The 22440-nt window shown below is 40.4% G+C and overlaps 1 protein-coding gene across 2 annotated transcripts; it reads left to right on the top strand.

Annotated features, from left to right (window-relative positions):
* The first annotated feature begins 869 nt into the window (after positions 1-869).
* On the top strand, positions 870-21869 carry HADH (hydroxyacyl-CoA dehydrogenase). Of its 2 annotated transcripts, none has more exons than XM_054382919.1 (8): positions 870-1005; positions 4909-5037; positions 5758-5915; positions 10272-10398; positions 13871-13960; positions 15494-15580; positions 18652-18805; positions 19895-21869. In XM_054382919.1, exons 1-8 carry the CDS (start codon positions 877-879, stop codon positions 20011-20013), a joined length of 993 nt encoding a protein of 330 aa, XP_054238894.1. In that variant the 5' UTR covers positions 870-876; the 3' UTR covers positions 20014-21869. The 2 variants fall into 2 exon arrangements, with proteins under 2 accessions (XP_054238894.1, XP_054238895.1); XM_054382920.1 differs by having other exon boundaries at positions 15494-15566; positions 18689-18805.
* Positions 21870-22440: the final 571 nt, after the last annotated feature.

Consider the following 22440-nt stretch of genomic DNA (forward strand, 5'->3'; position numbering starts at 1 on the left):
AGAGAGCGAGGCACTGGGGAGCAGTAGCTGTGCTTGGGACTCCTGTGTCCTACTCCCTGGAGCTGGACTGCAGATAACTTGGCATGGCACTATGTTTTTTAGGGAATTTCTTTACCTGCTCAGCTGTTTTTCATATACACAAGGAACAGTACACTGAGTGAGTACACTGTTTTGGCTGCTCATGGCTGATCTGCTGTCAGATGAGGCAGAGTGAGGAATGGGAGAGTATTTTGCATTGGATTTTTGGTGCATGTTGCAGAGATGTGTGGATACTCCTTTCCTTTTGGTTGGAGAAACAAGTTGCTTAATGCTTACCCCGATAGTGACTGAAGTGAAATATGCTATCATTGCTCAGTTGTCAGCTGCTGCTAACTTAAGTGCCAATTGTTCTGGCAATAATTAAGATGGAAAATTATGTAGGGTCAGCCATTAGTATTTATAAGTATTTTGATTTATTTTTTGGCTTACTGTATAGTTTGTGCCTGAAAATAAAATCTCCGCCTAGTTCGGAAACACTTTTATTGCGGAGTGCTTTTAACGCCCAGAAAAAGGAGCAGGAGGGGGAAGACGCTGACGGCAGCGCGGTGACCTCCGCTGCGAAGGGCAGAACTCAGAGCAGTCCCTGCCTCTCAGGCCCGCCGCCGGCGACAACGCCAGCCTACAGGGGGGGAGGTTAACCTTGCTGTTGCTACCTGACTCCTCTTAAGGAGTCAAAAGTAGCGAAGGTGAAGGACTTACATCGCCTTTCCCGGCAGCGCCCAACAAACCGCGGGACCTGCCGCCGCCCCCGCCGCTGCTCCCCGGGGCGGAGCGTAGCTCTCGCCCCGCCTGGGCCCGCTGCCTCTTGCTCCGCGCTGCCGCCTGCCCGCTTTCGCTATGGCTTTCGCCACTCGCCACTTCGTACGCGCCGCTTCCTCCGCCGCAGCCACGGCGGCCGCCAAGAAGCTGATCATCAAGCATGTGACAGTCATCGGTGGCGGCCTCATGGGCGCCGGCATCGCTCAGGTGAGCGTGGCCCTGTCTGGCCGCAGAGTTGGTGTGAGTGGAGGCGGCAGCATGGCGGCCGTGGAGCGGGCGTGCCGCGTAAGGGCCCCTCACGGCTCTCTAAGGTCTGGGGCTCGCCGCTCTGCGGGACGGTGGGGTTAGGCGGGGACCGCGCTGGTGCTCGGCTCCCCCGGAGGCTGCGCTGCCAGCTGGGGCCCCTTCCCGGGCGGAGAACCTCTGCTCTAGCCACCCTGCTGCTCTTGGAGTCCCCTTCGCTTCTTGCGTTCCACTTAGGTTTTTTTATTTCAAGTTGAGCCCGGCTCCAGTGTTTGCTCCAGCCCGTCCCGAGCGAGAAGGGGAGGACGAGGCAGCCCTGCTCCGCTCTCCTTCCCCTGAGGCGCGTCACGAGTAGGTGCCCGGTGCTGGCCTGGCCTGGCCAGCTTGAACGAGTTGGGTCACTACTCGATTAACTCCATCGTGATCTACAAGGCAGGAGCAATATTAAAAAAGAAACCCAAACCAGAACTTCTCCGTGTATATCACACTTTGTGTTCAAATTACTGTTGCCTGCCTAATCCACCCATCCTCAGTTCAGATGGGTAGGCAAGAACCAAGTTTGATGTTTGGAGTTGTTTACATTGGTTCTGAAGTCAGTGTGTGGAGTATCTATAAAACAGAGAGTGTGTAGCAGTATTTTGAAAATGTTGCTCCAAGAAAGAAGCTTCTACCTTGCCAAGGAAGCAGATCAAGTAGTTTTGTAGGTTATTCAAGTAGAATGCAGCAGCTAAAATGAACATTGAGCTGTCAGTCATTTCCAGAATTATGAAATGGTTACTATTTAAATAGCACTTCTTTTCCTGTTGTTTAATTTCAGGCCTTTGGCCTTCAAGTTCACCTTTAACTTGATGGCTTTGTGACAGAAGACTGAACAGGCCCTGTCAGTGAATTAAGATTTAGGTATTTACTTAATTCACAGAAAGAGCCTGTTGCCCAAGATACCAGGGTAGTTCACAGACTTCACAAAAACTAACTGGAGTGTTCAGTAATCCCCAGGTATAAACTGACAGGTTGGATTTCATAAATAGCAATTCTTCATTTTAATTAGTGGATTTCCTTCCAACAGTGTGCTCTTGTGGTTAAGAAGGCCAGTGTCATTCTGGGGTGTATTAGAAAGGGTGTGGTTAGGTCGAGAGAGGTTCTGCCCCCCATGTACTCTTCCCTGGTGAGGCTGCATCTGGAACACTGTGTCCAGTTCTGGCCCCTTCAGTTCAAGAAGGACGGGGAACTGCTTGAGAGAGTCCAGTGCAGAGCCATAAAAATGCTTAAGGGAGTGGAACATCTTCCTTACCAGGAGACACTGAGGGAGCTGGGGCTCTTTAGCTCGGAGAGGAGGAGGCTAAGGGGTGACCTCATTAATATTTATAAATATGTAAAGGGTGAGTGCCAAGAGGATGGAGCCAGGCTCTGCTCAGTGATGTCAGATGACAGGACAAGGGGCAGTGGGTGAAAGTTGAGGCATAGGAAGTTCCATGGAAACACGAGGAAAATTTTTTCCACTGTGAGAGTGACAGAACACTGGCACAGGCTGCCAGGGGAATGTGGAGTCTGCCTCTCTGGAGATATTCAAAACCTGCCTGGGTGCATTCTTGTGTGATCTGGTATAGGTGATCCTGCTCTGGCAGGGGGCTTGGACTGGATGATCTTTCGAGGTCCATTCCAGCCCCTAATATTCTGTGATTCTCAGGACTGAAGATTTCTCACATTCCTGTCAAATCTCTGGGACTTACTTTTTTTCATAAGGAATTAACTAGTTGTTTAATAACTAGTCTGTTAAAAACACTTCTCTGTACCTTGATAATTAGAGCTTTGGGCCTCTACTGAAGGAAGCATCAAAGAACAGCTTTGAAGGAAGTTCTCCTTATTTAGGAGGAGGATGTACACTATGCAATGGTTCTAATTCTGCAGGGACAGTGAACCAGTCTGCATATTCTGTTAGACTGTACGTTTTCAGAGTGGCTGGCCAAGAAAAACACATCTGGTATTTGGCAGTAACAGGGGTTGCAGTCTTCTACCACTGTTAGGGACCAAAGATTGTTTTGCTGGCTGTCCATCTCCAATTTGTCAATCTGAAATTAAAATGAATTATTATAACACTGAGTGGAGTCTCCTCTGTACCCTGTTAATAAAGCCTTTCTTCCCTTTTAAAACATGAGCTATCTCTTTCCTTGTTTTCTCATACTGTCAGGAGAAGCTAACCTCTGCTAAAATGTGTGAATGAAAACCAGGAGTTTGTAATTTATGATTCTGCCATGTGAAAAGAAATTCTGTGCGAGAAAGGCATTTACTGACTCCTCAGCAGTCTTGTTTCTTACTGTTCAGACTCTACTACTCAGTGATCTTAGTGAACATGTATTTGACTTGCAAGGAGATAGTAGGACCTTTTGCCATTTTTATTCCTTTCCTGCTCATGTAAATATGCTAAGAATGAGATGGAAAAAAGGAGATACTACTTTTTCTAGGATTTTTTTCCAACTGGTTAGTGATTGTAATTGGATATGGATTATAATTGTAAATGGATAACCAGTGAAGCATCTCTTACAAATGTGCTTGGTATTGATTTTTCTTCTGAAGAGTGCAGGTTCTTGCTTTACCATTGTAAATGATCAGCAATGGATGAAGTGTGTGGGGTCCAAGTCCAAACACTGTTGACCAATCGTTTGTTTTTATGAAATGGCTGTAGTGAAAATGCATTAATTATTGTGGTAGTTTCAACCCACCACAATTACCTAGCTGGAGACTGATACCTTGTTAAAGCTGTACTGCTGCTGTCCAGTGGCAGTCTGTTTTTTCTTTATTTGCTGGATTAGTGAGACAACTCAGATGAGAATAGCATTTGCTTTTCTTCAGGACATATCTCTCTATTTCTCATTTCAGCTAGATTTGTTGGAGTAAGTCTTGTGGGCAGGGGAGAGTCTTTAGTCTCCAGGTGCCAGGTCTGATGTAAAAGTTTGCAGAAGGGAACCTCCTAAGTTGTGTGATTTAAAATACACTCCCACTGACTGGTTTTAAACATTTATTTTCCACAATTATGTTATAACTCTGTTAATTCAAGAATTCTGAAAATGAAGATTGGATTTTTCTAAATAACAAGAGAAACACAATAGTGAAGTAATAGATAATGAACAGCTGATTTTTTTTTTAACAGGCTGTTGCAATATGAGAAGGTGGCTTCATGTGTTTGAAAATTAATTGAATACCAATCAAAAAGACAAGTCAGTAGTGCTGTGTGTAGTGGAGCCTGTGTTTGTACAAAGTATAAGTAGTAAGGAGAGTTTGTGAGCTGTTCAGGTCTGTGCAAAGTCCCTGAGTAGCAAACATTTCACTGCTGCTCCCAGCTCCACTGTCACCTTCCTGTTGTTTCAGGGACATACATGCAGCAGAGTTGTGTTCTGCACTAGCCCATGAACACAGGGTTAGCCATCCCTTATGTCACCTGCTCACCCTGCCAGCATTTCAGTTCTGGTCCCCACAGCCCTTTTCCTTAGAAGATCCAGGAATCACCACTAAGCCACTTGCTCTTTTCAAGACAGCTGTTTTGTTCTCTAGGCATAGCCACAAAAACCAGCTGTCTGCAGGTGCTTGCGGGAAAAATGTGGTGTGGTTTTTTTTTTTTTTTTTTTACTTTTCCCTTAGGGAGTTTGAAACCTTTATCGCTTCCCCTCTGCCCCAACTTTGTGCGGGTATGTATGATTTTTCTAGCAGAGTGTGAAAGTCTACATTCAGTGGTTTTTAGCTCTCTTTTCCCTAGTTTTGCCTGGTGTCTTAGCTGCCCCAACACAGAGTAGTATGGTTGCTTGTTTCATGATACTGATGTTGAATTCCCATCCCCACCCCCCCTTTTTTTTTTTCTTTTTGAACTTTCAGGTTGCAGCAACCAGTGGTCATGCTGTGGTGTTAGTAGACCAGTCAGAGGAAATCCTTAAGAAGTCTACAAAAGGAATTGAAGAGAGTTTGAAGAGAGTCACAAAGAAGAAATTTGCAGACAAGCCTGAGGTTGACATCTATTTTATTCGTCTAGGAAGACTTAGGAGAATAAAACCTGTCATCATGATGTTCTGATATGGTTTACAGTTAGACATTATAGAGCATATTAGTACAATAACTTAAAACTTTTTGGAGTATGCTGAAGAACCTGGATTTTCCCTTTTTGATTCAAGGTGGTTTGAAAGATGCCTTACCTTATTTTCTTTCCTTCAGCCTTGAGATAAAGATTTAAGACAACTTGGTGACTTTTTAAAACACAAGCTAATTGTGAGATGGTGCCAAATTATCCTAACTTAATTGACCTTTGAGCACTTACCTGCAAGTGCAAGTTATGCAAGTTTAACCACCCTGGAGTAACATGAATTAGATGTATAAAATATCTGGCATTTAAGTAAGAAAGACTTAACATACAGCAAGTGACTGTGGGGAAGTTGATGCATCTAAATTCATATCTGAAGGGTTATTTGTTGCTGTGTGTGTCTCTCTATGCAGAATGAATTCAAAGATCTCCTATTGCCTTCAAAGCATATTTGATTGGCTAGGAAAATTTTGCCAGTGAAAGCATTGTATCTGTGTGTAGTTGGAACTTCCTCACTGATTTGGAAATGTGGCAGACTGAATTTTTCAGGGCTCAGAATCACTGCAGTGCACATAAGGGGATTTTCATGTAAAAAATGAAGTTGAGAATGTTCTGGAAATAGATGTTGCAACTTCTTGGAATTGTTTCAGGCTGGTGCTGAGTTTGTTGAGAAGACCTTGAAGAACATCACAACAAGCACAGATGCAGGAGCAGTGGTCCACAGCACGGATCTGGTGATAGAGGCCATTGTGGAGAATCTGGAAGTTAAAAATGAGCTCTTCAAGAGGCTGGATAAGTTTGCTCCAGAGTATGTGTATTTTTCCTGTTACATTTTGAAATTGAGACCTTTCCATCTTCTGTTTTTATTCTTACACTGTTAGTTGTGCATTTCCTTAGCTGCTTTTTTAAAAAAACAGTGACTCCAGGCTGTCAGGTGACAGAGCAGTTGTTGTGCCAGGTGCATATGTTGCAAACAATTCCAGGTGTATTGACCAGGTTTATTTACTTGTTGCATTGCTTCATTTGATGTGCTCCTGGGTATGGTTAGCCCATCTACTCGGCAAGTTCAAATCTAAATCCAAATCTAAGCGCTCAAGAGTAGGATAAGTTTGAGGTGTGGTTAATATACGTGTTCCCATATTTACATAAAGAATTGGGATGATTGTTGCAAGTGCACCTGGCATAAATGAGTTTTCAGAAATCTCAGCTGTCACAGTCAGCTCAACATCAGCGAAAGTTTGGAAACAGCTCGTTGCTCGTTACTGGGTCAGATAAAAATGCAAATAATTTCTTAGTGTTCACTCAGAGTCCATGGAACTGTCTTTGAACTATGTTTGATAACTGCTGAAAGTTACTGTTGAATTGTGTCCAACCCAAAAAATGCTGTAAGCTGAGCATGCAGTTTTAGAGGCTTAATCCTTGTAGTAGATGACTCAAGATCACAAGACCTTGACTGGTTGCATGTTGAGGTTTTAGGTAGTGCAGCGAAATCTGGGGGTGTTGAGTAAGAGGTGTTCTAGACTGTCTTAACTAAAGAACACAGCTTGCATTTAATGTCAGGGGAGAGAGTGTGGTTGGAAGGGACCTCAAGGATCATCTGGTCCAACGTTTCTTGGCAAAAGCACGGTCCAGACAAGATGTGTTAGCCTGGGGAGATTTTCAAGCTGTCTCATATACTTCTGAGAACATGAAATGATGACAAACAGCAGCTCACTGAGCACAGGGTAACTTGCCCTTGGTCTGACAGACAAAAGTACTTGCCTTTGTCAATTAACAGGGTACCTGATCGTGATTAGGTTGTGCTTATTTTCTGAAAACAGACCCTTGGTTGCCTGTGTCTTTGTCCTTTTACAGCAGAGAAAACTAATGAACAAATTAGAGTGTGCTAAGTGGCAAACTGGAACCAGTTATCAAGGAAAAGCAGGCACAGGGACTTGGAGCCTTATTTAATAATATGTATATTTGGAACCCTGAGGCTCTCTTTTGTGAGATTGAGCTGTTTATAAGCACAGCTGCCTTGAAACATTAAATTTTGCATTAAAGATCGTTAAAAAGTTCTGGGACTTGTTCAGATATACTCCTGCCTGTGGCAAAAAGCATGATTTTGCAGGATTGGGGAAAAGAGCATTGGACAAGAGAAGTGGAAATTATGATAAGCCTACAGGTACCTTACATGTAGGATAAAGAGAGGGAAAGAGAATGGTGAAGAATATGGGTTGCAGTGCAGCAAGTCTAGATGAAAATAAAAGATGCTAAAATAGTGAAACTTAGTAGCTAAGTGTTTAAAATATTGGCTATTAGGATAATTTGTAATTATGTGAGGAGTATGGAGTTGCAAAATGTGTCAGTAGCGTGGGGAAAGGCAGAAATATCTGGTAGGTGTTTTTCAGTGCATTAGAAGGAAGCAGTAGGCTTCACTCATCCCACGCAGCCCTGTGGTGGTATGGAAAACTCTTCTTGTTAGTGTGGGTGTCCTCCAACCCTTGTTAAGATTCAACATGTCAAAATTTCTGGAACTATTATGTGGACTGACTGCTGTATCAGCTTAATGGAAGTGGTGGACTTGTGGTTGATGGTAATGAAGACAAGTTTTGTTCAAAGAAAGCTTTGAGTCTCAGGAGAAGCTTTGCCTCTGGGGTGCTGGGCATTGGTGGCACTGTGAAGTCGGTACTATAGGCAGAGATCAAGAAAGACCAGGCTTCTGAAGAGGGAGGACTTGTCTTCATTCAAATGTCAGGCATTACCACCAAGATAGCTGATGGAAACTTAAGGGGCTGTGTGTTACTGTTGCTCAGATTGTTGCCTTTGGAACATAAACTTCCTGGAACTTTGCTTTTTCCTCTTTTGTACTGTGTCCCGTACCTCAGCTGCCACAGGTACTTGTTTGTCTCCTGTTTTTGCACTACGACCGTCTCTCCAGTGAAGATAAATCTGGAGACAGCACAAACCCAAATGGTTGCATTAAAAAACAAAGCACAATTAACTTAATTCTTCTTGCTTTTTCTCCCTAAAAGAACTAAAATTCCTGTGAAAATGAATCTGTTAAGTGGAGGAGTGGGAGAGTCGTTCTTTATTGAGAGAAGTGTTACGTCGGGGTGGGGAGTGAATTTCTCTTGAATTTTCAGAGAAAATGTAATGAGTCAGGAGAGTTTGGGAACCCCAGAGAGCTTTGGGAACTCAGAGTATTCCTCATCAGGATAACTGTCCAGGTGAAACAGCAAGTGCTTTTCTTGGATGTCTGAGAGCACAGCTAGTTTGTGTTCTTGGAGCTTTGCAGAATTGCTCATGTACATTACATTGCTCCCAGTGTTACATTCATCCTCCTGGTGTGGTAGTTCTTGCTGTGGTGGTAGATCATCATCATCATCAGAGCAGGCAATAAAGCATTGCTCTTCAATTCTATTTTCCTCTTTGATTGTTTCAGTCTCATGTTTCCGTTATGAAAGGTCATGCTGGTTTGTTTTTTAATAGAGTATCCCTATGTTCTTTGTGGCTTGTAGGTGTTCAAACATTGCAGCACTTTCCCAAACAGGATCATGATGAATAGGACAAAAGAATTGTTGAGTATTCACATTAAGAGCTCTTGCCTACTTCTGAGTGGTGGAAATGCCTGCCAGCATCTCTTACCTCTTGGTCTAGGACTTAACTTTGGATGTGGAAGCACAGCCAGGAACTGGTCACTGTGTTAGAATCAGTGTGTTATAAAACTGGTGGAAAAGAAGTGTTATTTAATGTTCAGTGTGGAATAGGTCGGACTTGATGATCTCGAAAGTCTTTTCCAACCTGGTTAATTCTGTGATGCTGTGAATGGAGCTGTGCTTCAAGGGTCAGTTCTATTGAAGTGGTATTTTTCTCTTCTGTCAGACCATGGTTTTAGTGTCTTCTCCTGACCCACTAGATGGCACCAAGTGAAAGCACACTGGTGCCTGGAAAAGCATCACTGGGGCTTCCCTAGTTCTATTGCTTCCAAAAACCTTCCAACTCTGCTGTCATCTGAAGCAGGGATGATGTAATTCTAAGTCAGAGACACATAAATTCTGTTTAAACTCAATTAAAATAAATGGGTTGATGAGAGCAGAAGTGTAAATGAAGTGGCTTTGAGAGCAAAAAGTGTAAATAAAATGACTTTGTATGCAATACAAATTTGATGCTTTTGCCTCCGAGAATTTATGTTGTGTGAGGCTACAGTATTCACCTGCACACCAGAGGCTGAGGTAAAATCTTTTTCTTTAAGGGAACCCAGATGTAAACCTAGCAGTGATTACAGCTCACAAATCAATGTGTTTAAATTTTATGGCAGTATTTAAATTCTTTGTGTGCAGTGGCAGATTTTCAGTGAAGGTAAGTGTCTTTTAGATGCATCGGTCTTGCACAATCAAAAATGAAATGCAGAATACTCTGAATACTCTTTTTAGTGCTCAACTTCAGTGTTGCAGGGCTACTGAGGTTCTCAGATATTTCTGGAGGAAACAAAAAGCAACCCACCTTCATATAATTATAAAATGCAATTAGTGAATCTGGTTTGTGTCTTGAAAAGGTCTTCATATGTCTTAAAGTTCTTGCCATTTTACGTATCCTGTGCAGTATCCTATGCATGGCAGTTTTTATCTTTCCTCCCCCCGCCCCTCATTGTCTCTTTGCTCTAGGGGTAGGTTTGCTCATCATATCAACCACTGATCATTATTAAAAAAATAAGATTCCAAATTCTTCTTAAGACTCCAAAGTGCATTTTTCATATGGCAAATGATTTGGTTTCCGTAGCCGGTTAAAGGATTAACCATTAAAAAAATGCCATTAGGTTTTCAGAATTGCTAAAAGAATTGAAGAGAGTTGAGGACTTAAAAATTTTCTTACAGTCAGCAACTCACGTAGCCCTTCCAGTGGTTGTTTGGGAAAGTTTAATGGCCGTGGTGGTCTTAGGTTGATGGTTGGATTCAATGATCTTAGAAGTCTTTTCCAACTGAAACAATTCTATGGTTCCATGTTTCATCGTTGCTGTACTTAATACCTCAAGAAAGGAACTGCAGGGATCAATCTGCAGGGATGTTTCTGAGACTTCTGTGGTTGGTTGGCCGGTGGATGTTTATTTATGCTTAGTCCATCAATCTCCCACTGTCAGAAAAATAGCTGTCTTTTATACAGTCCCTATCCTTCTTTTTTCCAGGCGGACAATATTTGCCAGCAACACTTCATCCTTGCCAATCACACAGATGGCTAACTCAACCACCAGGCAGGACCGATTTGGTGGCCTCCATTTTTTCAATCCTGTGCCTATGATGAAGCTTGTGGAGGTAAGTGTCTTACAGCATCAACATAGTAATCACTGTAGCACAGCAATGCAGTTGTCATCACTGCAAATCCAGTTTATGACAGAGTAGACCTCAGCTTGCAGCTCTTCTGAGAAGGAATGGGCTGCCTCTAATGATAAAAGGTTAGTGCCGTCTCTGTTGACGGGCAGGTGTAAGAGACTGCAGTAAGTCTTTCAGCCTGAAGGCACAGCACCAGAGTTCTCCACTGAACTGGCAGCAGAGGTGCTGTTTATGTATAATGACCATTTCAGGCATGCAGGTAAACTTACGAGGACAGGCTGAGAGAGTTGGGGTTGTTAAGTTTGGAGAAGAGGTGGCTCTGAGAAGACCTTATTGTGGCCTTCCAATATCTGAAGGGGGCCTACAAGAAAGCTGGTGAGGGACTTTTTAGGGTGTTGGGTAGTGATAGGGCCAGGAGGAATGGATCCAAGCTACAGGAGGGTGGATTTAGTTTAGATGTTAGGAAGTTCTTCACCGTGAAGGTGGTGAGACACTGGAACAGGTTGCCCAGGGAGGTGGTAGAAGCCCCATCCCTGGAGCTTTTCAAGGCTAGGCTGATGTGGCTCTGAGCGACCTGATCTAGTGTGAGATGTCCGTGCCCATGGCAGGGGGATTGGAACTAGATGATCCTTGCAGTCCCTTCCAACCCTGATAATTCTGTGAGCAATAAGAATTGCTGACAGCTTAAACAAAATCATCCAATGACTGACAAGGAATTTCACAGTATCACAGTACATTAGAGGCTGGAAGGGACCTCAAGAGATCTTCGAGTCCAAGTGCATGTAGGAATGCACTTGGTGGGTTTTGAAAGTCTCCAGAGAAGGAGACTCCACAACCTCTTTGGGTGGCCTGTTCCAGTGCTCTGTCACCCTCACTGTAAAGACGTTTCTCCTCATGTTGAGATGAAGTCTTCTGTGTTCAAGCTTGTGCCTGTTCTTCCCTGTCTTATTAGTGCACACCACCAAAACGAGATTGGCCATGGAAAATGACTGTGAGATGAAATCTTACTGCCTTGTGACTTTTGAAATGAAGTCAATCATGTTTATTTCAGTATTCCAGACGATTTGTCTGGAAGCATTACAGTATTTCCCAGACTTTAAGGAAGTGTACAGAGTTTTTACATAACTCTTTCAGATATCTTTTCTAAACATACTGTATTTAGCTGCATCATGCACCTCTTAGTAATGCTGCAGTGCAGAGGAGAATAAGAAATAACCTGATACAAGAGTTTGTCTGAGCCTCCAAAGTGAAGATCACACTGCAGAAAACAAACCCAAACAAGTCTCTCTTCTTTTTCTTACCTTCCTGTGCTGTGGCTGACCCTGATCATCTAGAACTTAGAAATTTTGCATAAATGAAAATAAACTTTTGTCAGCTCTACCCCAAAATTTCACATACTTCATGCCCATAAATGCTATAAATATTTTTCTTCTTTCCCAGGAGTGAATATTTCTAGTATTGCTTTGGTGATGAGCTCTTATGTTGTGCCTGCCTTTTGAACACCTGACATCTACTTTATTAGAATTTTTTTGCTTGTTTCCCATTAAAATATGTATTAAGCAGTTGCTTGCTCTGTGTCTTCAAACCTAACATTCTCTTCCTCCCCTTTTTGAAATGTTTGAATCTGTTAACTGAAAGTGAATTTGGTTCAGAATATGAGTCTGATGAGGGCTGCAACACTTGCAAATTCTTACTAACCTGTACCCATGTGTTGTTTTTTTTTGGTTAGCTTAGTATTGCATCCTGTATATTCCAAATGCTCTGAGAAAACGTTGTAAGAAGGAAAGGGAGGAATTCTCTAGGTATTGTCAGAGATAACAGAAGCATTTAACATATTCTGTAGGTTAACATACACTTTATTGATTTCTGCTTTTATTGATTTCTGTTATGAGAACTATTTGCTGGTTACTTATGTGGTTGAAATGTTCTGTCGTGTCTTAAGTTTAAACCAAATCATAGGCTTTCGAAATCTAAAGTAAGAGTTGAAAAATACAGAAGATACCTATTGTTTGTAAAAACATAACCACAAAAAAAAAAAAAACCCAAACCCAAACCTGCCCCAAACAAATCAGAGCAATCCCTGTCTGGATGCTGCAGTCAATCAATTTGTAGTTTTTTTTCACCCGACCTAACAAATGTTCTACTCCAGAGTCACTCCAGTTGATGAAAAACTTTAAAACACAATACACTTTTAAAATGCACTTCTCAAAACCTTGCTTATGTTTCAGATCTGCTGTAAATCAAGCTTGGCTTTGACAAACGTGGTCAAACAACATTTTTTTTATGTAAAACATGTTTCAGTTTGAGGTACAGAGGGAAAAATCAAGAGAAGTGCACAAAAGCTATGAAAAATATTACTGAAATTGTCAGTCATCTGTCATGGGAGCTATCCTTCATGGATCACAAACCTGCAGTGCCTTTGAGTCTTACCTACTCTTTTCATTATTGATCTCTTGCTCAGAAGCACTTAGCTTCGAGGGGATTTCTTTCTCTAATAATCCAAGAGGCTAGTGCTAATGATTCAAAATTCTGAGGTACATATTAAAAGCTCATTCTTGAAACTGTTACAGTCTGATGTAAGTATCTCAGATATTTTTATCGGATACCAAAGTGAAAGAATGCTTTTTTTCTGCCAAGAAACAAGGCTTTTCCCCAGTCCTAGCAGCAGTTGTTTGTTGGCCTTACATCAGTCAGAGGAAATCTCTGTGTGACTTAAGGTATGAACAAGGAGGTCAGCCATAATTGCTTATGTATAGGAGTTTTCAGTTAAAGCACACAGGTCAGTTTCCACACAGATCACAAACCAGTTCAACTTTGTCAGGTCTCTTTCTTTTCTTCCTTCCTTTTTTTTGGGGGAGTGGGGTTGAGGGTAGATCTCTTAGTAAATGACTTTATGCATTTCAGTTAAGTATTGAAAATAACTATGTGTGACAAGACTCAGTTGTGAAGAGAATAAACATGGAAATGTCCTACTCAAAGCTAAGAGGTTGTCACAGATTTGAAAGATAGATTTTTCTGTTTCCTTCAGAATTAAATCTCATGTTTACATTGGGCACAACGCTGTGTATCAGGAACTCTATCAGTGTGGTTCTCTAGTGGTGCTGTTGCTGTTTCCCAAGGCAGCAGAGACTTTGTAGCATTTAAAGTTTGTTTTGTTACACTATAATGGGTAAATATGGTCGCAAAGGACAATCCCTTTTACGGTCCATACTGGCTGAGTGGGAAACTCTTAAACACCTAGTTTCAAAGTGTGCAAAATGTTGTATCTATCTTTAAAATAAATTTCTGTGTCTGTTACCTATAAATCCACTGAAATATTTTGGGTTTTTTTTTGCAAAACAAAAGTGTGAATTTCTGATCAGTCCTTTGGATTACAATTTAATTGTTGCTGTACTGGGAAATAAGAGTATGATCATAAATATTCTTGCAATCTCTTTACCTTCCCTCTGCCTAGGTCATCAAGACTCCAATGACCAGCCAAAAGACTTTTGAATCACTTATGGATTTCAGCAAAGCATTAGGGAAGAGTCCTGTCAGTTGTAAGGTGAGTGCATATTGATTGTATAGTGTTCAGAAGGTCTGTTCTTAAAAACTATTAATTTTAAGGTGGTAAGTTTTAGTAGATACAAGATCACTTCAAGAACTTCCAGCCTGCTTTTTGTCCAGTTTCTCGTCCCTATTAATAGCATTTTGATAAAGAAAACACCCACAAGTCCCTCGAAGTAGAGTGATTGAAACATCTCTTCTAGAGCAGAAAAACCCCAAAAGTATTGGGGTTTACATTTTGTTTTCTTTTCCAGTCCTGCAGAAGCCTGGACTGGAGAGCTTAAGTAGGAGCTCATCTTTAGTCCTGCTACAGACAAGACTGTTACTTCTTTTACTGTGAGGTAGCTGGATGAATCCTCCATGGTGTGTTCTCATTGCAAGTTTTTCTTAACACTGAAGTAATTAGACCCATATTAATCTTCTATTGCTTTGCAGCTCTCTTTCTTTTTTTTTTTTTTTTTTTTTTTTTTTTTCCCTCTAGAGGAACACCCTACTTCCTAAGCCCACTTTTTCCAAATCCAATAAGTTGTGGTCTGGGTAGCTTTATGCAAGCTATTTGCCTTGATTTTCATAGCCCCCAGGAGACATCTGTTCATAAAGAGAGGGCCCTGCAATCTGGTAGTTGCCAGTCATTCAGTGTCTGGATTCTGGGCTAATTCTGGCTGTACTCCTAAATAGCTCTGTGGCCTTAGTTGACTTTTTTTTTCCCCCCCGGTTTCTGTCACAGTTTTGCAGTATGTGATGTGCAGAATATATGATGAATTACAGTTATAAATCAGCTTGGATAGAGGACAATGCAGTCTGAATGTCTGAACTTTTTTTTTTTTTTTGGTCCTTTTAAATTTTTTTTATTCCTGTTTGTAGAAGAAAAGTTGCTTGGAATTCTCTGGATTAAATATTGAGATAGTATTATTTCAACTACTACTACTGTTTCAGGTGTTTATTTTTCATTCTATATTTGCAAAGCTCTTTCTCTGTATTTATATTGATTCTTTAATCAAAGAGGTCCTGTATCAGTTTAATTTCTTCTTCTAGCAGCACGTATCTTCTTTCCATTGCTAATGTTGGTGTTTGTTGTTGAAGTGATCCTAACTTTCAAAACCACGGTTTACTAGAGAAGCAGACTGTTTAGCTAGGAGGTTTTTGGGGTTTTTTTTTTGTGAGCCAACTAAAAAAAACTGTTGGATCTGCTCTTCTTGTATCATTCAGGAAATTTTATCAGCAGAATTTTGGTAAAGAAAAGGCATTTGCCAGCTGACCTTACTAAATTGTTTTAAGATTAATTGAGTTGGGCTTGTGATAGTTTTATTGTTTTCAGTCTCATGGTGAGTGTTTCTGTGCCGTTCCTTGTTTGTGAAATTCCTCTCTTGTGTTTTAATACTGTGCAGATCAATTATGAAAAGTATGGTTTGGAGAGCACCAGCATTGGTGACTCAGTGTCTACATGTACTTACTTAAATTATCATGTAGCCCTTGAGTGTAGTACTGGTAAAGAATGTTTATTTAAAATCCCTTTTTTACTTTCTCATAGGATACTCCAGGGTTTGTTGTAAACCGTCTCTTGGTGCCTTACTTGATGGAAGCTGTTCGTCTTTTTGAGAGAGGTACTTGTTGGGATGTTGAATTCAGGGAGTTTTGGCAAATAACTGTTAAATATTATATTCCTTCAGAAAAGCCTTGGGATTCCCTCAAAACTTTCAGACCTTAACGGCTGGAAGTCAACAATGAACATCAAATAGGAACCAGCATGTGTAGCTGGGAACACCTCGTCTTCAGTTTGAAATGTCAGTGTATGCAGAGTCAGAAGATACTAGTTACTTGAGTGGGAAATTCTGGTGGTGGGAAAAGATTCTGGTTTGGAGATGGCAAGGTGTGTGCAGTGCACTTGTAAAAATACTCTCTGCCAGCTAATCAGGAGCTTCCCTCTCTCCATCCTGAGAGATGTTAATGAAAGTGGTTGAAAATCCCCACAATGGGACCCATAGCAAAGTTCTCCAGAGTTTGCTTATATTTGGCTTGTGAACAAACAACTCCAGTTTTCACCTGAAGTACATACTGAGTGTCACCCTACAGTGCTAAACATACAAGTGATTTGGGCTCAACCATTGCCCCATGAAACACCCTGTTCATCTTCTATATCCTTTTTTAAACATAGGTGCTTGAGGAACTCTCATCTCACTGATGGTCTCTGTTATGTTAATACTGAGGATAGGTAGAAATAATGACAAATCTCCAAAGAACCACTCAATTTTTCAGAGCATTGGTAATCGCTTCAAAAAGGAAACATGCCTATAATGTAGTGGATGAAGAGGAAATTACAGAGTATAATTGCTTTTATTTCAAGTGCATTGCTTACAGCTCCCTGCTACTAAGGATGTCATTTGAAACATTTTGTTTTTGAAATCACTGATTTTTTACAGATGAAAGCACTCCATTATAAGGATTCCACCAAATATGCTTTAAATATTAAAAATCTCTTTTATAGCACATGGGAAGGATGGTTTGATCTCCAGGAAAAAAAAAATATAAACCAACACTACTTGTTTATCCATCAACAGATGTACCTAATTACATCTCCAAGGGAGAAAAGAGCAAATTTAATGACTTGAAAGGCAAAAGCATGGAGGTGAGGGGGCATTATTCTCCTAGAAAAAGTCACAATTTTAATAAAATGTATGAGTGTTCCAGTGTGTGTACAAAATGCCTTTGCTAAGTGATGCATATCATTATGCATATTTCAGGAGACAATAGAACTTTTAATTAACTGTAGAAGAAGTCACTGAGATTGTATGTTAGAATTGTCTGGTTTCTGCCTAAGCAAAACAATATTTTGATTTAATCTTTATTCTGTTTGTATTTTGTTCAACAGTATGATATTTCCAAACTTGTTAAAGTTCGCTTATGAATTTTTAACTCTAATGAAGTCTATTTAGAAAGCTGGTTAATGTTTTGAAAAGCCTGATGGCTGCCTTCTAATGCATGTTTTCCATTGAACCAAGTTAAATTTTTATTATACCCTTTGAGTTAACTCTCAGTGTAGACATTTGAGCCAGATTGTTATCCACATTAGTATGAAACTGGGTCCCTTTCCTGGCAACCCCAAGCACTGAAATACCATTTTATTGGGTCAGTCCTTGAGTCTTTTATTTGTACAATATTGGGTTAAATGTGTGCCCTTGCATAGTTGAAATACCTTTAGTATGTTTACATGTTTAGTGATCTAAACAGGGGGCATATTATAAATATTACTCTGTGGTGGTCTGTACTGCCCTGTTCTGAGTAGAAACCCTCAAAAAAGCAGTCAGTCAAGTTTCTGTGGAAGTCTTACTTTTATTAGGAGACTATATGAGCTAGGGATACAACCCTTGTTTGCCATTTTACTGTTTTTAATTGTATTGTAACAAAACTCTGTACTGTCAGGTGGCCAAGTCCCAAGTTTGACAAAGTGGGACAACTCTGTGGATAAAAAATTATGTACATCTGCATCAGCTTCAAATGAGTTAGGGATTTACCTGTGTTTGAATTGGGGAACTGAATGTATGTCAGAACTAAGTAAGGCTCATCTTCGCAGTTTCTCAGAAATGTGGTTTAAAATAAAATCAAATTGTCAGCTTTAAAGAGTAAAAGGAGATATATAAAAATTATTACTTCATACAGAAATTCCACTGAAGTTGTTGCCGTTACAAGAGATTTTGAAAATGTATTTCTAAGATCCTCTGATCTTAGAGGTATATAAATGGCATAGGCTGTGTCTGCCAAGGTTGTGGACACCCTGAATACCTGAATGCATCAAGCATGGACGTTACTTAACAAGTACCTCTGGGGTTTGTTTAACTTTATCCTTTTAACAGGATCTGCAAAGAAGTGCACTGATTTCAACAAAATATGTAATAGAAATAAGCAGTAAAGGTGCCTCTGCTTTCATGACGCTAGTAAGTATGCATTCCCAGCACACTGGGAGCATACTTCACCCCAGAATGAGGTGAATGTCAACTGTGACAGTGTGGCAATGCAGGGTTTTTATTTTCATAGGCACAGACTGAAGTAGAAGTAACAAATTTCTGGTAATTTGTAATTATATTTTTTTAAACCATTTTGGAAATCACAAATTTAACTGCACCTGCAGAGTCTCTTCAGGTCATTCCTATCTGCCATCTGGTGCCAATGGGTAACCTCTGGTAAAAGTTGCTTTAATTCATTGTGTTACTCAGCTGCTTCTGCTCTGCTCCCCATCCCTGCCTTGTCCATCAGCTGGGTATTACCTGCTGTTGTGGAGTAAGGGAAGCTGTGTCCTCTGTAGCATTCAGAAGCTGCTGCTGATCTTCTGAAGCTGAAATTAAGATCTTTCCTTCCTTCCACTATTCAGCTGCCTCTGAAAGAAGCTCTCAGTTCTTAGTGACCAATTCGTTCTCTAGTCTGACAGGTTGAGCACCATAGCTGTGGCTCCATCAGTAGTGTAGTGATCTATATGGAAATGCTAGAGGAAGCTAGAAGAATGGAAAGCAGGCCTGCAGAGCTTCTTTTAAATTTCTTTTTTTTGAGAGAGAGATTTAGCTTTGTACTTCAGCATGTGTATGCTGACTCCAGTTTTTGTGGTTCTGAAACGTGCAGAGATTTCTGTGAAGAGCTGCACCAGGGTGAAATAACACTCTGTTAATTATTTATTAGTGGTGCCAAGTAGATGCAGAGTCTTCTCTATTCATCAAACTGTCAATCTTTTCTCTAGGAGATGCATCAAAGGAAGATATTGATGTTGCTATGAAGCTTGGGGCTGGCTATCCCATGGGTCCATTTGAACTGCTGGACTATGTTGGGTTGGATACCACTAAATACATTATAGATGGTACTGCATGCTTATTTTCTCCTGTTTTCCCCCTTTTTAGCAAAATTGTAGATGAATGTTCTAATGAAAATCTGACTCTTTAATTAGTTTTAAACTGAATGCTTATGGCATAGCCTTTTAACTGCTGAGGAGAAGGGAATGAGAATTCAGCTCAGAATGCTGTATGAGTACAGCACTTGTACTGTGTGCCTGTTCCCTTCGTACATGAGGGTAGAAAAAATGGTGGGTTTGCTGATCTCACCAAGTTCCAGTGAAAAGTAATAGTATTAATGGAGCTTTATGTAACTAAAAAAAAAAATATCAATGGGAAGAGGGACATGTACTTGGAGGTAAGAGATTCTGATGAAAAGCAACAAATGATTAGACTCCCTGCCAGCTATGTTTTTTTTTTTTCTGCCAGCTATGTTTTCACTCTCAATTAATAGGAAATAACCTGTTCACAGGAAATAAACCCCAGTAAATACTTTAAAAGGTGCAAGTATGCCATGACTCTTTCACTTCATTTGATAAGTGGATGTGTGTCAGTGCAGTCACCAAACTCCCCATAACGGGTGACAGTTTGTTGATGGTCGTTGCGTTGTTTTGAACCAGCTGCTTAAATATTCTCCAAGGCAGGATGTCACTTTCAAAATGACATCCTCAGTGAAGCCTCTTTTCATTTTAGTCAGTACTGTGGAGCAGTGTTGCATTGTTCTAAGTGACCATGTCTTTCACAGGTAGAATTTCAGCTTGGAATTTCTTTCCACTTGAATTTCTGTTCATCATAGCTTCTGTTTTGTTTCCTTGTACTTAAATATGTTTTTTAAAGTTTTCCTTAATTATTTTTTTTTAAGTATTAATAATCCTCAGCTATGGAGATTATAAGAATAGACTATGCCTAAATACTAGGTGCTAGATGTGCTCATAATTACCAGTGCTGATCTGTGCTTTCTTTTTGAAGTTGTACTGTAGGGTCTCAGTTCAGAATAAGTTGAAAACCACCTTCAGTTTTCTGAGCTCTTCATGTTTTTCTAAGGAGATGCAGATCTCTGTTGCCTTCGCATGTAAACAGAACTGTTTCTAATTTAGCCACTTCTTTCCCTCTACCAGGATGGCATGCATTAGAGCCCAACAATCCCCTTTTTGCACCCAGCCCACTCCTGAACAAACTGGTACAAGAAAAGAAGCTGGGCAAGAAGACCGGAGAAGGTTTTTATAAATACAAATGAACTCCAGAGGTGTCAAACTCTCTGTCCGTGCTACTCAGCATTGCCAGGCTACATGTGAATTCAGTTTAAACCTCTCCAAGGATGGCACAAACTGCATTTAGAACATAACACACCTCTGAACTGAGTGATTGCACTAGGTAACTATTTCTTTGGTGAGAGCTTGATTTGGTAGATTAATTTTTTTCTGATAATTCTGAAAAGCCTTCATGTACAGTGCCTTCATGTAAAGGTTGATTTTTCACATGCAGAACAGGCTGACAAGTGAAGTTAATGGATTTGAAACATTATTATGTTAATGGGAAAAATTCTAAAAAAAATAACCACACTTCCTTAAAAATAAAGTTTTCAACAATTCTGTGTTGAATGTGATAGCTTGCAGCTCATGTGCTTGGTTGCAGCCCACTGGGTGGCAGTCTCTTTTCACTCTGGCAAATGTCACAGTGGATAGACAGAAAGATGTTTTGTTAGGGTTTCTCCTAAGTGCAGTGCTAATCTGTAGGTGGAAATTACAGTGCCTTGAACAATAATTTTTTGAATGTCATATTGTTTAACAGGAAAACATCAAATAATCCTGCAGTGGCAGGCTGTCACCTAGACAGAAGGTTCCAAATACGGCATTTAAAAGCAGAACTCAGGATTCGTATTGGTATTTTCCAGCATTTTGGAATGCCAGTGAGGGGCCTTCTTTTTCCTAGGTGCTCTAGAAAAGAGGTGGCTTCTATTCTGAAAGGTCAAATCATAGAATGATAGAACTGTTGATGCTGGAAGAGACCTTTGAGATCCAAGTGTAACCACTCACCTAGAGCTCACAATCCCATCACTACTGCTAAGCTACTACCAGTAAACCGTGTTCCTCAGCACCACATCCATGTGTCTTTTAGATACCTCCAGGGATGGTGACTCCACCACTTGCCTGGGCAGTCTGTTCTGATAACTAAACTAGGAAGCTGGTGAAAGCTTGCACATGCTTTCTAGCATCCTGCAAACTTGCTTCATTTACTGGCTATTCATTTTAAGTGTCATTTTTACTGCTACGCTACTACTGGAGGTGAGTACTTTGAGAGATTGGAGTCTGTGCTGTGTAAACAAATAGGTGTGTCTGGTGATATGAGGTACCTTCTGTTTTGCAACTTTATTCCTGGTGGGAGGGCTGCAAATACTGCCTTTTCTCTAAAAACTGTAGAGCAAGTGGGCATGAGGGTTGGAGTTCCAGTTCAACTGAGTAGTGACCACCTTTTACTTTCTGTGTTTTGGATCTGCAAACCAAGTGCTTATATATATTTTTTTTTTTAATTAAAGAAATTATGAAGAATTATTTAAGTTTCCTCTTCCTCCCTCCTCCAACATCTAATTCTGACTGCATATAAAGAAACTGAGGCTGATACGTGCTAATTTCCTTGCACATGATCATACAAGGAATATCATTGGAATAAAAGTTGTTTATTGGATCCTTGTTCCTAATTCAAAATCTTCTTGGCTTGCTTGTCTTGAAACAAAAGGGTTAAGGAAAGAAATGTTACTGTAGACAGTCTCTTTCCTTTACCCCAATATGTTGTTAAATTGAATTGGTTTCCCTAAAATACAGTCTGCTTCTTGTATCTGAAGTCTGTTTCACTTGAAGGTTCTTAGTGCCTGTAAATCAGTTTAGTGACTTAAATTCTGCAGGGTGAAATTATTTTCAGAACTACTGTTTTCAGTAATACTTAAAAATGGGAACATGTATTACTGTTGTGTCTGTTTTTTTACAACAATATTTAGGCAGAGTTAACTCAGTGCTGCTTCTTTTACTTGGAAGAACATTTTGTAGTTTGGAAACACTTAGCCAATGCCTTGCTGTAAACCTATTTAAGGTTAAATATCCAAAATATTTTTCACTATTAAATGTGATCTTTTAGAAACCCAAACTTTCTCTAAAACAATGTTTTTCTTTTAGGAGGTCTAACAGGTACTATATATATATTTATAATAGATACAACAAATCTGAAAGAGGCATTTGTGAGTTTGGCTTGCTGTTTCAGAAGAGACTTCTTTATCTCAGTAGGAAATAGGCCATGTGGAGGTACTTTATTTTATTTTATCAGTATGTGGAGTGCTGTGTAAGGATAAGCAGTGATAAGGTAAAGGGCTGAACCTTCAGATACTCTCCCTTAAATCTAGATCAGAATGCATAGTGGTGATTGAACACACTGAGGCTGTTGAACCAAAGTAAGCCTTTTCTTTTGCTCCTCAGTGGGTATAGAAGGCATGTAGGGTATACAAGTCCCTTCTTGGTTTCAAGATCATGATGAAATCAGTGAGAAGTAGGATGTTAATTAGTTGCTCCTGATTTGTACAAGAGTTTCTGCAGCTTCTGAGTGATGGGAAATCTTCTGTTAGTACCTCAGACTAGGATGTGGTACCTTAGACCTGCTCTCACCAGTCAGCTTT

Source organism: Indicator indicator, chromosome 8 (assembly GCF_027791375.1).
Source record: "Indicator indicator isolate 239-I01 chromosome 8, UM_Iind_1.1, whole genome shotgun sequence".
In the NCBI taxonomy this organism is placed as follows: domain Eukaryota; kingdom Metazoa; phylum Chordata; class Aves; order Piciformes; family Indicatoridae; genus Indicator; species Indicator indicator.

Bases quoted from the DNA above. Each gene is read 5' to 3' on its own strand.
- HADH (XM_054382919.1), top strand. From the start codon at position 877: ATGGCTTTCGCCACTCGCCACTTCGTACGCGCCGCTTCCTCCGCCGCA. The intron at 5,916-10,271 runs GTATGTGTATTT...TCTTTTTTCCAG, and splicing joins CTGGATAAGTTTGCTCCAGA to GCGGACAATATTTGCCAGCA. The intron at 15,581-18,651 runs GTTGAATTCAGG...GTAGATGCAGAG, and splicing joins AGAGAGGTACTTGTTGGGAT to TCTTCTCTATTCATCAAACT.